The 13,465-nt window shown below is 35.2% G+C and overlaps 1 protein-coding gene across 1 annotated transcript in view; it reads left to right on the forward strand.

Moving 5' to 3' along the window:
• atp2b2 (ATPase plasma membrane Ca2+ transporting 2) overlaps window positions 1-13,465 on the forward strand; it is a 78,316-nt gene that overhangs the window by 34,654 nt on the left and 30,197 nt on the right. Inside the window, 5 exon segments of the mRNA XM_032550488.1 lie at window positions 654-779; window positions 1,136-1,168; window positions 2,647-2,739; window positions 5,774-5,815; window positions 11,528-11,692. Of these exon segments, the coding sequence (XP_032406379.1) occupies window positions 654-779; window positions 1,136-1,168; window positions 2,647-2,739; window positions 5,774-5,815; window positions 11,528-11,692 (459 nt within the window).

Consider the following 13,465-nt stretch of genomic DNA (forward strand, 5'->3'; position numbering starts at 1 on the left):
AGCAGCCGGAGACCATCACACTTCCACCACCCCATATTTCACTGTCTAATGTATATGATGTCCTTTAAAAAAAAACCAAAAAAAAAACCTGCACGTTGCACCAAGTTTACTTGTATTTGTACAACGACCAGAAGCAACAAACATGAGTTATTTCATACAAAATAATAGGAGTGTGTTTTTATTGCTTTTCTTGCCCTTTAGCACTGTCCTTGTAATCCTTTCCAGACTAGTTGTTTATTTAATGTTTCAATCAAAGCATGATGTAATTTTTTCACCTGCTTTATATGAAGTAGGTTATATCTAAATGATTTATTAAATCTACAACTCTGGAAGTAATTAGACCTGGGTGTGGTTGGTGAGATAGAATGTAAATACAGTTTACGATTTAACATCAACAATGCAATTACTTACAGCGCTTTAAATCAGGTTAGGTTTAATAATTTATATATTTTTTTAGAAAAAAACTTTCATTTTCTGTTTATTCAGGTTATCTTTGTTTAAAAATTGTGAGATGATTTAAAACGCTACAGTAAGACAAAAGTAAGAATAGAAGAAGGCTGTAAGGGAGCAAATATTTTCCACAGCACTGTAGATAATCACTGAAATATAGATGTATGTGTTGTGTTTTTATTACCACGCTGTCCTTCTTTCAGGGACCCATGTTATGGAGGGGTCAGGACGTATGGTGGTGACTGCAGTTGGTGTCAACTCACAGACTGGAATCATCTTTACCCTTCTTGGGGCTGGTGTTGAGGAAGAGGAGAAGAAAGAGAAGAAAGGTAAAATCATTATATCCCTAAATATTAATAATTCTGAGGCTTTGTTTGTGTTTTTAATTTATAACAGTGTTACTCTGCAGCATATCCTTCAAGCCAGCTTTTGTCATTTCATTACCTTATGTATGGAAAGTCTGTGTAGCCCATTGTGTTATATAAGTGTTTTTAAGTATATGATGCATTTTAAACACTAAGGTATAACCAGAGGTATTTGTGTGATACACTGCATTACTGTCAGATGAATGTGTACTCATGCTGTATGAGATGAGTATTGGTGGTACTGATGCAGTAGCCAGGTTCTGTGGGTTCAGGTGCATCAATTGTCCTTACTCTCTTATTGTTCCAAATTTTCCTCAAAGGAGAGGCAGTGGAGGATGGACATCAGAACACAGGTAGAGTATCACCTTTCTCTGACCCCTGGGAGTTGTACCTAGTTATTCTGACATGTAATTCCCTATAAATCCCACTGATTATTCACTCCTTTCCTGGAGCCAAGTGCCACTCCTCCAATTTAAAAAGAGATATTTTATAATCACAAGACTGCATCCTTTTAAGTGCTAACAGTTAACATATTTCATAGTGCATAATCCTTTGCTGCTATATAACAAGCTTTGCAATTGTCAAACTAACTAGCTCACATCGGTCCTCTTTGAACAGACTGTCAGACTCATTTCAGTGCTTTGTTATAGAACAATGACATGAGTGTGACAGCCTTGCAGGTGTACAGAACATGTACCGGCAGCAGAAGCAGATTTAAACATTATCGCCTCTATTCTTGTTTAGCACAAGTCATTAAGACTGTCTGCTTTGAAGCTTTTTTGCTTTCTCAGACTAAATGAGTCAGTAAATTTAAAACCTAATATCTCTGGAGATTTTCTCGGATCTGAAAACAAACAAATTCTGTGTCTTTGTTTCACTTGAAGTTTCATTAAAATTAATTGGCAACATTTTATTTTAATTTAGACAGCCTTGTAGCTTTCATCTAGGAAATATTGTTTTAGATTGAAAGATCCCAGTAGTCTTAAAATTGTTGAATTAATTGTTACTTTTGATTATAAACAAACTCAGACCAAAAAATATTTTAGTTCAGCATTTTTCTGTCAACAGTGCAGTGTTGACATAAGTAATAGAATGCGTTTAGAAAAGCACAGTTACTTATGAGTTACTGAATGTCCTCTATTCTTTTTTATTTATTTATTTTATTTTTTACCAGGATAAATTCTAGTTCATTCTTTATTGCCAAATAAAGCATTGTCTGTTAATTCGTTGGTTATGCTATTTTTCCTTGTTTTATTTACTTTACATTGAAGATTTTAATTTTTAATCTGGTTATTTGTTGGCTATGCAACAAATGAAATTATGATTTGTGATGCTTATTGACATTACATGAATAACATGGTTTGAAAAAGCTTATTTTATCTAAAACCTAAATAAAAATGACTATGTAATCATTTAAACCTAATTGGACACATTCAGTATAATTATATTATTTACTACATAAATCAGTGTTAACCTTTACAGTTAATGTTGCGATATATATTTTTATCTTAGTGGATATAGTTTTCGACATATTTAGATCTCATGCTTCACGTCTGTTTACTGTTGTTACTGTTTAGATACCTAAAAATAATTCCTGTACAAGATCATAGCTGTTGGATAAAAAGATTAAATAATGCATTTACAAGTAAATGTTTATGCTTCACACTAATCACTAAGTCTGCATATTATGCTGAATCTCTGTATTCTGCTATAACCATGTTATTTCTGTTCACTGTCTTGTGTGTGCACATGGTGGGGCGTGTTTGTGGGGGCGTGTGTGTATCTTTGTGTTTTGGTTCATTCACGTTGAAATTTCATTGTTACTGGCTAGACTGCTCCCATCCCCCAAACCACCCCATTGCAACTATAGCCACGGATGGGGCTGCAGGCATTAATGCCCCTGGCACTGCCAGCCTAATTAATGGTAGGTTGACACAATGTCTGATCTCTGACCTCTCTCTGTTGTGACTTTTGACTTGTCCTCTGTCCTTCTTCATTCTCCGACTGCCTCCTATCATGGATGCCTACCTTCTGCTGATTTCTGCCCTTAGTTATTTGGGACCTTTTTGTGTCCATGCTGTCCATGCATGCTTGATTTAGTTGTAGAAATTAGTGTTGTGTTCTTGTTATTGTCCCCGTGTGCCTTCAGTTTCTATGTATGACACCGGTAAAAGATTGCCTCATCCATCACAAGTAATGAAAGCATTTTAGGCCTTCAATGCTGACAATTCATAATAAGACTGAAATACAAATAAATACATTAATTTAGATATTAGTATGACAAGGCAATAAGCAGTTTCAAAGTTCTTTGGTAGGGTCATCTCATTTTGTTTGGTGAACTTGGAGGTCATGTAGCACTGATCCTCTATTTTCACCAGGATAAGATGCAGAAGCAATATTGTCATTTAGTGTTGCGTTGATGTTTCTCCTTTCTGGGTTCTTGGAGTGGTTCTAAAAGATGTTTATGGTAAAGATGGGAGGGGTGACCGTGTTCTGTCCTGGAATGAAATGCAACATTTTTTTTATTTTCAGCTTTATTGTTACTCTAGGAAGCTGGCTTAATGTGCAAGTTTTGACCATAATGGGCTCGCCATGGTATTCTAACCCTCAGTTCTAGTTGCATTATCTTCTTCGACATTTGTGTTGAAAGGACATTGTAAAATAGATGTAGTTAGACCTCTGATTGTCTTCCTATAAAAACATGTAAACATTATAGACTAAAATTAGTTATCATATCTTTGCATCTTTGGTTTTTAATTTAACTGTAATTAAATTCCCTTCTATCGAGTAGACTCCAAAGGCATAATAAACTCGTGTCCCCAAACGTAGCTTCTGAAATGCCCCCAGTTGTTGTTGCATAACTTCATCATGTGGGAGGCTTTTACTTCAGGCTCTTTTTCTCTCTTTGTGTTCACATCTCCAGTTTGCCTACCACTGAATGTGATTTGCATGTGTTTTCTGAACTTTCCTTTGCATGCTGTCTGCTATTTGTATATGGTGTACTTATGTTTGTGCTGTACATTCCCTCACCGTCTTCAGTGCAATGCTCTTTCTGCTGGTTGTCGTAAACATCATGTAATATATACTTTGACTCATATGGTTTATAATGTTTAAAACTATTTATATTAAAACTCAGGGGTTTTTTACTATTCCATTTTGCTGCTTTTAATATGCAAGTACATCTCAATAAAAAAGAATATCCCACAAAATAGTATTATTTTAGTAATTCAATTAAAAAAGTGAAACACTTATTCTATAGATCCATTACACACAGAGTAATATAATTTTAGTATTTTGTCTATTAATTTAAATGAATGTGACTTGGAGCTGATTAAACCCCAACGTTTAGGTTCTTAGAGAATTATAATATTGCATAAAAAAGATATTTTAAAACACAAATGTACTATTATGACCCATCACTTGATTTGGCAGTGATCCAAAATTAGGGTAATACTATGTTAGCTTGTTGCTAAAGAAGATGGATGTTTACAAATTTTTAATAACTTTCTGACATTTAATCAGATTTCTGCTTTTACATCAGTTATGATTCTGGAATTACTTTTATTTGCTGAAAGCCAAAATTAGAGGGTTTTTTTAATTAACTTTTTTCAAATTCAGAAATTTACAAGAGTTCTTTCCCTCTAAACAACTTGCCAATCCCCAGATGACGGTTCTCTGTATTTGTAAACAAGTTGTAGTTTGTAATTGCCCTGTTGCTGTGTTCATTTGTGACTCTGGTAAAGACACAGACTGTGTTGAAACATTAGTCTCCATGCAGCACAATGAAACTGATAACTGATCGGTGAACTCTAGCCTTTTCTGCTTTATGTAAGTTTATATATTTCAGCCGTAAAGCACCTGATTGAGCCACTCTTTGCTGGAAGATGTGTTGTGCTTCAAAAGTTTTTCCTAATAGCTTAATTCACAGCATTTGAGGAACACCTGTAGATGTATGTGAAGGTGTCATCTCAAACACATTGGCTCATTGTGTGACATGGTGGAAGAATAAAAAAGGAGATAATTTGCTTAAGAACATGATTCTGACTGTTAAGTACAGTGTATGGCAGCATCAGTTGGTGTAGTTGTTCAGAAAAGAGAATTATATGAAAATATTGGCACATCTCCTCAGACATCAGTCAAGAAATTAATACTTGCCTGCAAATAGGTCTTCCTAAAGGACAATGACCCAAAACATACACATAAATTGTTAAAAAGGAGGATAAGGACAAAACGTAATTGTATTAGAGTTGCATAGAAAGTTAGTGTGAAAAGGTTTATGAATTATAAAGGGGCTTATAAACATCATTCTGTTACACTGGTTCTAGAGGAATGGGTCAGAATTTCAGCAACTACTGCAAAAAGCACATGCCAAGCAAATGTTTAAGCAAAATACTAAGAAAATGTATTTAGACATCTGACTCTGGAAAGAGTTAAAAAAATCTATCTCATTGGAAAAAGATTTATAATAAAACTGACAGGAAAAACAGGAATAATTTAATCTGGTGTGATGTTAAGAAAATAATTTGATATGTATTCTTATAGTGTATCTGAATATCTGGTTTTAACATAATGAGTTTCACTTTTTTATTTGAATTACCAAGATAAAAATAAATTCAATAGTATTCTAACAATATTCTAGTATTTTTCCCCAAATTAGACAAATTGACCCTTTGAGTAGCCAAAGAAACTTTTGTTCTTAATTCATTTCTAATGTATTGATAGATAATACAGCTCTTACTGAATAAATATATTTTTTTCTTACTGACCTACTTCTGAGAGACTGTAACAAACTGTTAAATAGCATCACTTATGTATCACAAGCTTTTTTATGTGACTGTCACAAAGATGTTATTAAAAGTCATTATCCTGTCTCACTGTTTCATCTCTGTGGTGATGGTTTGTTGACCTGTCTGTCTTGGTTATTTTTGTTGTTGTTGTCCTGTATGTCTTCATCATAGGTAAAATGCAAGATGGCAATATGGAGAGCAACCAGATTAAAGGTAACTAAATCATATGTTTAACCCTCTCCTTCTTCCTTCTACTTCTTTCCACTCATCTGTTGTCCTCGTTTATGGTGTGTGGTGTAAGCCCTGGGTCAAAGCAGGTGGAAATCTCTGCGTTTCTGCATTCATTTTCATATACGTTCTTCTTAGAAATAGATTTAGGCAGTTCTAATTCAGTATATAACCTGAAGATATTGGAGTCTATCACTGATTGTGCCCAGTTTTAGACTCTGAGATGAGATCAGAAACATTATTTGACCAAGGTTTATTACCCACAATCACTTTAGGTTACGAAATACCCTTCTTTTAACTCCCTCATTACCTGTCACTGATGTGTTGTCTGTGGTCTAATGTTCCCTCGTTCTCATTTTGTTGTCGGCTTGTCTTGTTCTTTCTGGTAGAATAGCAGCCTGTCGCCTTGCAATCCTGTGTCAAGTTCACTCAAACTACTTTATTTTACCCTGAAAACATAAAAAAAAACTTTCAGTTGGCATCGATTTTGGCAATAAATACTCTTTTAACTGCTTTATATCTGTTCATGTATAATTTGACATAGTTTGGTTTGGCATTAAAGAAAATTATCCTCCATTTTTGTTGTAATGGGATTAGATTTTTTTCCTTTTAATGTAAGATGAAATTAAAAATACGTCATAATTTCCCTGAAAGAGAAAATCTCATTATTTTAAATCCTGTAACCAGATGTACACACATTGATTTTGGGTTTTTTGTGTGCAATCCTTTGGATATAGATTTAAAACTAGTTACTTGCACTGTGTAGAAGCACATTTCTTTTCACTGTCTGTCTGAATCAGATTAAACCTTTCCTGTTTTAGGTCAGCCAGGATTAGTATTTGCTTAATGTCAGAATGAGATTTTTTTTACTTGTTTTCTTCTTCATTGAAAGTTGTTGTTGCCTAAAATTATTATGCCTTTAAACAATTCTGAAGGCCTACATGATGATGATGTGGCTTTGTAAGGTTCTTTTGTAGAAGCACACTTGTGCATGTACTGTAATTCTCGGACTATAAGCTGCACTATTTCACACACTTTGAACACTGCAATGCGGCAAAATTATTTTCAGGTGCGCTCAAAAGTCCAGAAATTATGGTAAAAAAGCAGCATTTCAAATGCACCGCTTCCTGGTGTGATATCATGAAAAAGTAATAATAAATCAGTCCGGTTTATAATTGGGTGAAATTTTCATATACCTGAAGGTATTTCATCTATTTAAAAAAGGTATTTCATCTATTAAATAGTATTATACAAGAACAAACTTAATGACGATGTCTAGCCATCATACTGTGCAGGAAGGACACTAGTTCTGTAGGCTCAGAGATGAACTTGTTTTGGTGCATAAACTCTAGTACAAAAAAGACTTAAAAGACTTACTTTGTTCTAGATACTGGCTGAAGCTAGTAAGTGCTGTTATTATACCCAGAAAATATGTCCTAACCTGTACTGACACAAGCTGAAATGCTGCACAGTGAAGTTGAAGCAGTTGTTCTGAAAGTAACATAAAAAAATGACAGTTTGGAAATGCACTTAAATACAAATATCTTTTTTTCTTTAAGAAACATGTCCTGTGATTTTATAGAAGTAAAGCTAAACTGTATGGGCATACATTGGTTCCCAACCCTGGTCCTCAGCCCCCCCATTCCTACGCGTTTGTGTCTCTTTTCTAGCACACCGGATTCAAATGATGATCTAGCCAGCGAGTCCTGCTGGAGCCTCTTAGTTCACCCAGTTACTTAAGTCAGGTGTGTGACATAGGAGACACCTAAAACATGCAGGGGGCTTGAGTCCCATGGTTAGGAACCACTACCCTAAGCATAAAGCCTCATTAGTTAAAAATTGGTTTAAAACCAATATAGTACATGTTTTTTCTAAAACAAAAAAAAATCTGTCTTCTCCAGTAGCCATAAAATTTTGAGAATTTTTACCTAAAAGGGGAAAAGTTTAGTCTGATTTAACATCATACAATGTGGAGAAAATGTGGTGTATCCTTTTACATAGTCTCTGTGCATATCTGGTTTCAATTATACAGCATCTTTAAAAAGTACTACTCCAGCAGTACTAGTAACTTCAGTATGTTCAACCTGTAAGTACAAGCGTGTCATAGTACATTCTTATAGGTTTAGGCAATCTCTCATTTGCCTAATCAAAGTTAGATAAAGAGAATCATGTATGCAGAAAAATAAAATGCACAACTACTGACTGAGGCAAATGTGCCACATTAAATTAGTGTTTTTATGACCATCAATGCATGCCTCATTGTGGTAGAAGAATTAAGCTGTGATGATTCTTGGTAATAGATTGCATTAACAGAGAAGGAGAGGATGTGTGTGTCGGAGGGAAATGGAGATGAAAACAGAGTAACGGCAGAATTCTGTTACTTCGTCTCCACCTTCTTTTACTATCAGCAATATTTTTTTGTCATTCATAATTTCTTTTTCACAGAGCACCTCATCCTTGCCACACCATTAAATATTTTATATGGCTTAAGGTTGATAGAAAATCAATTGCTTCTTAGCTGACAGCAGAGACGATATATTCTGCTTGTAATGTACAGTCATATTCAGTAAATCATATTCAGTCATATTCAGTAAATTAGAATAGCAATTCTATTTTTAGATTTTAAGATGAGGCCCGTTTGTACCATTTTGAAAATAACTTTTAAACAGGTATGAAACATACGTATGTTTCACTAAGCTCATATTTCTGTTTTTAAAAATAGTTTTTTTTGGTCTGATGTAATATTCCAATTTTAAATGTAATGTTTTTATTACCTGTAAGTGGAAAATCATCAAAGCTAACTTAATAAATGCTTTTAAACATCCATCTGTGTGTAGTTAATCTATATGAGGTTTCACCTGGTGATAAAGCTCCTAAAGTAAAGTTGACTTTTCGGTATTATTCTAATTTGTTGAATGGGTCTGTACATGTATCATCATGTGCTTCAGAATATGGTTTTTGATGCCAAAATGGTCTGGATATTTTTTGCATGGCTATTGGTTTCCAGCATATTCCCTTTGTTAAAAAGCTTCAATTTATTAAAGCAGGTGATGATATTCCTATAATGACGTTATACAATATGAAAAGAGAATCTTTTAAACATCTCTACCAACAAATGCAATTCTGAACATAGGTCAGTGATAATATTGCTGTGGAAAAGGATTTCATTTCTGTAGATTTAATGACCTGATTTGTAAAAGCCATTTTTATATTCAGACATGTGTATCTCGTGGTCAAAGATCTAAGGCAAAGACATATTTTTTTGTATGATTTTGAAGTGGTTTCCAAAAGTATTAATTTTTCTTGAACCTTTTCAAATCAAAATCTGCTTTATTGGCCAGGATTGTGTGCACAAACAAGCAATTTGACTTTGGTATTCAATTCATATGGTTACGACATACAGAGTAAGAGTATACAGTATATATATATGAAAAGAGCAGTATGTACAGACATTTTGATATATATATATAGAAAGTTTAAAAAGGCAGTTTGTCATAGTACAATATGCTTAGAACGGGAAAGCTGACTACTGTGGTTGCAAGGTATTTAGTGTGTTCAGAAAGTCAGCCTGGGGACATAAACTGTCTCCTTGATTGCTGGTTCTCCGTGGCACTGACCTGAAGGTAAAAGTTTAAATAGTTTGTGCCTGAGATATGTGGGGTCTGCAGAGCTGTCAGCTGCCCTTTTCCTGACCATAGACCTGTGCATGTCCTGGATGGAGGATAGGTCAGGCCTGATGATCCTCTCTGCAGACATAATTGTTGGTTGCAGTCTGGACCTTCCTGTTCTGTGGATGAGACAAACCATACGGTGGTGATTGTGCACAGGACAAACTGCATATTAGCAGTGTAGAAGGCAAGGCAAGGCAACTTTATTTATATAGCACCTTTCAGCCAAAGACAATTCAAAGTGACCATGATGACCATGTGAATTTTGTCAAGTTACAATAATGTATCAGTATCGTACATGTGTGATAGATCAACACAAAGAAGTGCATTTGTTCTTTGAAGGTTTTCAGAAGGTCTCATTTTCTAACGTTGTTAGAAAATATCGGTGAACAAACAGCATTACAAACACCAAGGAATGTGTGGAGACGTTTAAAGCCTGTTAAGTTTATGAAAATCCAAAGCTTTGGACATCTCACAGATCACCATTTAGTCCATTATCTAAAAAGGCAAAATAGAAGACAGCTGCAAAACTAATAAGGTATTCCTATCCAACTAAACAGACATCCTGGGAAAGGATGGCATTAATTAAAGTAGCAGCCAAGAGCCCTATGGAGAAGCTGTAAAGATCCACATCTCAGGTAGAAGAATCTCTTGACAGAATTACAGCCATAAACTACAACAATCTGTCCTGAAGAAAGTGGTAAGAAGAAAGCCTGTTTGCTGGATGCCACAAGTCAGCAAAGACATGGAAGAAGGTTCTAAACTAAAGACCAGTTTAGGCCTGATGCAATATGCTTTGCACAGTAAAAAAGTACAAGTAAAACTGCCTGTCACCCATCACACAATGTCTATGGTATAAAAGCAGTGGGGAGGCTTTCTTCTGAAAGGACTGGTGTAGGAGCCATTTATACATTTTCGGAGCTTAATGCAAAATGTCATTTTGTGTTTATGTGAGTTAAATTATTTACTCTGTTATTTGAAAAAGATAAGTGTCTGTAATTGTATTGTGTTTGAGCTTATGACATGGTGCCTTTTGATTGGTTAGTGACTAATTAGTTTATGCACTTACAACTGGAAAAGTAGGGGTGGAGGTCCAAGCTAAATGTACAACCAGAACTACAATGGAATTGTTTATATCAGAGCATAATAATGTGTTAAAATGACCCAGTTTAAGTCTAGACCTGTGGTAGGACTTGAAAACTCCTGTTCATATTCATAGGCACTCTCCATTCAGTTTGAGCTCAAACTAGTCTGCAAAGAAGAAAAGGCAAAACATTTAGCCATTGCACAGCTAGGTAAGTTGGAATTGCACCGAAATGTAGATGTAAATACTATAAACTCGTTGTGGTTGAATTCAATTGCACTCCACACATTTGAGAGATTTATTTGTAATGTTGACAATCATGTTTAAGTATTTTTCCACTTCTCAGTTATGCACTACATTATGTTGGCCTTTTACATAAATGAGATGGATGACTAAGAAACCCTGAAGTGTGTGGGGGTAATGTTAGAAAATCTGATCAAGTCCTGAGGGCATGAATAGTTTTAGTAGTAATCCTTTCCTTAAATAAAAATAAATAAATAAAATAATGACTTGCAGAAATGTACACAGCAAGAAGAAAACATAAATAAATACAAGTTACTGTATGTTACAATTAAAACCATGATCATATTTGTTTTGTTTTTTTTCTTTCTGAGTGTATTCCTGTTTAACTTATTATTTTTTGGGTTAATTGGCATTTCTGTGTAAAACACATCTTTCTGTGCATATTATTAATTATGTAAAATATGTTCTTTTAAATGATCCTCCTTCACTATTTAACAAGTCTCTAGACGCTGGGTGGATTTCACACTCCTTTCTGGGACTATTCTATTCTTTGATGGTTTGAATTACAAATTTCATGTCAGTACTGACTGTTCCAGAGAAAGTATCACACTTAAGTGTAAATCTTTCTAATCGTGTCATTTTTCTTCATTCAGTCACTAACAATGGATTTCTTTTTATTATTTTTTTTTACGCTGTTTACAGTGAAGAAGCCGGATGGAGCAGCTGCCATGGAAATGCAACCTCTGAAGAGTGCTGAAGGCGGGGAGGCCGACGAGAAGGAGCGGAAAAAGGTGTCAGCTCCAAAGAAAGAGAAGTCTGTGCTCCAGGGGAAGCTGACCAAACTAGCTGTCCAGATCGGCAAAGCAGGTACAGCAAATTGCACCCAGACATATCCATCAGTCATTCAGGCAGAAAATCAGTCACAACAAGGTGCAGAACCATCATCCTGTCTGTCAAGCAAATATGTTGTACAAAATGGGTGTAGGTTTGCAGTTGCTTGAAATAATTAAGGCTTTGCAGAAGAAGAACTAAAGTGTCTACATTATTGAACTCTGAAAGCCTATTTGTTACTTTTTTGAGAGAGCTGCCCTTAAGGAACTTAATTTTTAACAGTGACTGTGACTGTTTTAGATAAAATTTTCTTTCTTTTATTCTCATCTGTTGTTTTTTGTGTAATTTAACAGTGATGTGGAGATGTTGATGTGAAGTAAAAGTTTACAACTGCAAGTATTCCTAATGTATCTGACTTGGTGTCGTCTTTGAAGCAGCAGTGCAGTAGGATTATAGCTGAACAATGTCCCAAAAAATGTCATGATTTATTTAATTTTTTTAGAGAGTTCCTTAAAGTAGGACTTGCTTTTAGAATATCTTGTGATATTAGTATTTCCCTGACTGATAGAATGGGGACATGGTGTCAGCACAATGAAATACCATGAATGGATTAGCATAGAAATTATGCTTTTGCCTCATACAGGGTTTCTACTGAATATATGGACATAACAGCCTTACCGCACCACATTTAAGTTATTTTAACCTTTTGTTTTTTGACCAGAAAATAACATAAAACAAAAAGAAAACTTCAGAATACTGCAAAGATTTTTGTAAAGACCGACAAAGAGCGATTCAGAGGGTGGTGCTGTTGTCTGGGTGCATGAGGACGTTTTAGCCACACAGCCAGTGAGTCTGAGCTGACTGAGCAGCCGATTAAGCAGCTGCCTCCTGATTATTGGTCTTTTGCCATTTACTGTAATTTTTGTTGTCGTGTGAGATGAGCGTTTTGTTGATATTTAGCTGAGAAGTACTTTTCTTCTCTGATATCTTTATATTTAGAGACTTTATTTATTTATTTTTTAGTCCACTGTATTATTGCCACATGTTAAAGTAAATAAACAACATAGTTCAGTCATCTGGGTCAGTAATGTATTTAGAGCAGGATCTTAAACTGTTTTCTTTCTAATTACAAATACAGGAGTAGACTGAGAATGATTATTGTCCGTCAGCGTTTCTTTGGACTGAATGAAGTGATAGTAAAGAATTCACTCATGTACATGGCCGATAGCTGGCGCAGCACTGCTTTTCTTCTGGCTCTGTGTCAACTTGCCCCTCTCCTCGTGCCTAATGTTCATTTGGAGGATAACATAGTGGATTATTAACATCTGCTGGTGTGCTCTCTGGTCATTTACAGCTTACCTTGCATTAGTGGAGCATCGCCAAGCTAAAACCACGATTGTCACAGGAGGTGGAGGAATGTATCAACATTAGGAGAGGGGACATATTCTCGTTGGTTCATGTACAGTATATTTACACTACTCTTTCAAGTTTTGACAAACAACTTGGTAGCACAACATTTTAGCATGTTTCTGCAATTGAAACCCTTTTGTACACCTTTGTGTTAGGAAAACAGATCTTACCCTCCTGGAACATAATTGTCCGTATATGGTCACATTGATGGTTTTAGGCTGGTTTGCTTCCTCATGGGCCTGGGCAACATAATTGATAGAAACATGAATGTCCAACCATCAGGTCGTGACCTTCAGTTCAATCACAGCTGGTTATGCAGCAGGTAATAAACACCTGCAAGTCCACTTGTAAATGGCTAACAAATGAAGGTTCTGGAGTGGCCTACTCAAAGTTCAGACT

The sequence above is a fragment of the Xiphophorus hellerii genome, chromosome 20 (assembly GCF_003331165.1).
Source record: "Xiphophorus hellerii strain 12219 chromosome 20, Xiphophorus_hellerii-4.1, whole genome shotgun sequence".
Classification (NCBI taxonomy): Eukaryota; Metazoa; Chordata; class Actinopteri; order Cyprinodontiformes; family Poeciliidae; genus Xiphophorus; species Xiphophorus hellerii.